The sequence below is a fragment of the Emys orbicularis genome, chromosome 2 (assembly GCF_028017835.1).
Source record: "Emys orbicularis isolate rEmyOrb1 chromosome 2, rEmyOrb1.hap1, whole genome shotgun sequence".
NCBI lineage: Eukaryota > Metazoa > Chordata > Testudines > Emydidae > Emys > Emys orbicularis.
Window position 1 is genome coordinate 291,305,705 of NC_088684.1, and position 3,606 is coordinate 291,309,310.

General features: G+C 47.0%; 1 protein-coding gene across 2 annotated transcripts; it reads right to left on the reverse strand.

Moving 5' to 3' along the window:
* Window positions 1-1,071: 1,071 nt before the first annotated feature.
* On the reverse strand, window positions 1,072-2,325 carry GJC2 (gap junction protein gamma 2). 2 transcript variants are annotated; one of them, XM_065398989.1, is made up of 2 exons: window positions 1,237-2,316; window positions 1,072-1,176 (listed from the first exon to the last, which is right to left on the reverse strand). In XM_065398989.1, the coding sequence occupies exons 1-2, from the start codon at window positions 2,314-2,316 to the stop codon at window positions 1,072-1,074; spliced, it is 1,185 nt and encodes a 394-aa protein (XP_065255061.1). The 2 variants fall into 2 exon arrangements, with proteins under 2 accessions (XP_065255061.1, XP_065255060.1); XM_065398988.1 differs by having other exon boundaries at window positions 1,072-2,325.
* Between the last annotated feature and the right edge of the window lie 1,281 nt (window positions 2,326-3,606).

Consider the following 3,606-nt stretch of genomic DNA (forward strand, 5'->3'; position numbering starts at 1 on the left):
AGCTTTTGATTAAAACAAAAGTACATGATAACAAAATTTGTGAGCACTGCTCTTCTGATCTCTACCAAGAGTTAACACAGACATTAGAAACTTCGAATTTCATTTTCCTGGTTGCTTAAAGGCACTTTTGCTTAAGATGTGCAGTAGCAGTGTTAAAAAACGCTAAACTGCTTCAGTTCCCACCAGCTCTGGGACCAATGCTACACTGCAGCATCATTACAGTGCAAATTGACTGCAAACGCTACGTAGCATTTGATCCCGTTTGCTTTGCAGTTCAACACTGATTGGGGGGAAAAAAAGGATACAACATTTACCTCAACGCTAATCACTCAGGGTCGCGTACATTCTTTAAAATATGGCTACTGTGCTTCTGACAGTCTTCATGTTCCATTAATGCCTGGTTAGAACTCATGGCTGCAATCTCTGTTGCGTTCATCTCCAATGACTGCTTGTTAGTGCATGTAAGAATCCAGGCAGGAAACAAGCCATGCTAGTCGATCGTGGCAGTTTATGCAACATGTCACCGTTTTCCCCTTTAACGGAGGAATTCAAATTAATTTGAGGAAGGACATTTAGTAATTAAACAGTTCTCAACACAAGTACAGTACTATAGCCTCATGATGCAGAACATGAGTTGCTCGGGGTAGTCAAGACTTTTCTTCTGAATGATCAACAAAGTCCCCTTCCCGCCAGCCAGCTCGCTTGTCAGTCCAGTCTCTGTCGCAGAGAGCCTGCAGTGGGTCATCCTGGGCAAACAGCTAGTGAGTGACATAAGAAGAAAGGCTGTTACTCCCACCCCTAAGCAGTGCCGGAGGGTGGGGGGGCACCATACAGTTTAGCTCGATGGAGGTTCCCAGAGAGAATATGGACTAGGCAAGAAAGGGAGTGTCTTCGTTAACACACCAGAAGACATTATTCAAATGTAACGTTTGAAACAACTCATCCTTCAGCTACATTTACTCCCACGTACAATTGTGCCTGTGCTCTGTGAATTGAATTCTAGACAATGCTGGAAAAAAACCAAACCTCTACTTACATTGCCCTGTCTGTGAGCTATGGTCAAGCACCCAATTATATCCATACAGAAGTCTTTCCATCTTTGCTGCTAGAACTACCTTTTTCTGAACTGGCTTTGGGCTTAGCGCCTTGTTTCTCATGGGCAGTATTGACCCTGTTCTGTTCTACCACAGTCCCACCTGAAGGTGGGCTACTGGTTCTGGAAGGCTGCATGTTGGCCTGAGTGGCATTGTAGCTCTGGAATGCTATGTCTAACTGCTCCTGGGCCACCCTCAAGTGTTTATGAAGGGTGGACAGATCTGGCGGGATGTTCTCATCTGGGCTTGTGCACTGTTGTTCTTGAGCAACGTTAGCCAAGTTCTGCTCATGGGCCAACAAGCTATTTGGGACCTTTGCGGGCTTCTCCGATTTCACGACCAGGTTATACTCGGGAGGGCAGGAGATATTCTTCGAGTAGGAATAGTTGTATGGAGGCTGCCTGAAACTATTAATCTTTCTGTTGCGAATGGCATCTCTAATGGTCCCAAACCCCAAGTGGAACATTTCACACATGTTGAGCAACAGACACAGGCAGCTCACAACATACATCACCAGGAGGAAGATGGTCTTCTCTGTTGGCCTTGACACAAAGCAGTCCACGGTGTGAGGGCAAGGGGCTCTGCTGCAGACGAAATATGCTTCCACCTCAAAGCCATAGAGAAAATACTGCCCAACCAAGAAACAAACTTCAAATGAAGCTCTGGCAATGAGCTGGAAGACGTAAATCTTCATCAGCCCTTCTTGCTGGATGCGTTTCCTCCCGTCGTGCTTCTGCTGCTCCTTGCTCTTCTTATTTGCTTTGGCTTTCTCCTCATTTTCCACCGTGTTATCGGAGATCATGGGCTCCTCTTCGTCTGCTTCCAAAGGGTCTTCCAAGTTACGGACAGCCTGCCAGTTCAAAGCAAACTGCTTCTTCTTCTTCTTGAGTACCTTAAGCCTCTTCTCCTCCTCGGAGGACCTAGCGATCCTGTGGATGGCATAGCCCAGGTACATGATGGAAGGGGTTGAGATCATGATGATCTGGAAGACCCAGAACCTGACATGTGATAGTGGTGCGAAGGCATCGTAGCAGACATTGTCACAGCCTGGCTGCTTGGTGTTACATGTGAATTTGCTCTGTTCATCTGAGTATATGGACTCCCCTCCGACAGCCGTCAGGACGATACGGAAGACGATCAGCACGGTGAGCCAGACCTTCCCCACAAAAGTGGAGTGATTGTGAATTTCTTCTAGCAGACGGGTGAGAAAACTCCAGCTCATGTTGGTCATAAGGGCTAATCATTTATAACCTGCAAGAAAAGCAGGAAGAAAAAACATAACGTATAAGTTAATGCAGCTCTGTTTGGTCATAGCAACAGACCTCATTATAATAGTGGCATTGGTACATAGCAGGATGATATCAGAGTGAAGTTATTTTATTCCAGAGATCAGCATCACTATTATGAGAGGCTCAGTAGAAGTGGAATTGTAATTTGTACATTGCAAGTCACTGAAACAATTTATATCACTATACCCAAGCTCATTATAAGTAGTTTCCATTATTTGCACAAATAAGTGCAGTGCATTGGATATGTTTAGGCCTGATCTTATAGTGAACTCCCATGGACAAAGCCCTCCAGTCAATGGGACTCCGTGTGGGTTGAGAGGTCTGTCCATTCATTGCAGGATCACGGCCTTATACTACAAACAAACCGATGGCCATTTAGGAATCTCACAATTGTCACTATGCTGCATGCCACCATCACTTTGAACTTGATGACGTGGGGACAGAGATCTGATTCTCCTACTCCAATAGCACAGGTCCCCCTACCACTTGAGCTAAATGCTAGCTGAGACTCTCCGTTAGCAATACAGATCCTATGACACAGCTGAATAGCTATGATTCTACCAGTGGAGTGCCTAACATGCTAGTAGTCAATTACAGTATATAAGAGATAGTCAATAGGAGCGTAAACACTGAGAGCATACGTATCTGTACACATTACACACACAAAAGCTACACTAAAAGAACATTATTAAGGTTGCAAAATCAAGCAGTCAAAGGTAAGGAAATGCCAGAATTAAGGTCGCCTGTGCAACCTTAACTTGGCCCCCTTGTGCATATGCATTATGATACAATCTTTAATCACAAGTTCACATACTATATTTTCCACAGAACCAGGGGTGGTGCTGGAGGCAGGGGATTTACCAAGGACAGGGGCGGCTCTATGTATTTTGCTGCCCCAAGCACGGCAGGCAGGCTGCTTTCGGTGGCATGCCTGCGGGAGGTCCGCCAGTCCCGCGGCTTCGGCGTACCCGCCGCCGAATTGCCGCCAAATCCACGGGACCGGCGGACCTCCCGCAGGCATGCCGCTGAAGGCAGCCTGACGGCCGCCCTCACGACGACCGGCAGGCCGCCGCCCCAGGCATGCGCTTGGTGCGCTGGTGCCGCCCCTGACCAAGGAAATACTGTTTGAATGTAACCAGAGAAATCTATCTATGGTACCCGTAGCAACTGCCATTCTCCGACTGAAGGCAGAGCAGAGAGAGCAGCAGCTGCTGGCCTGCCCG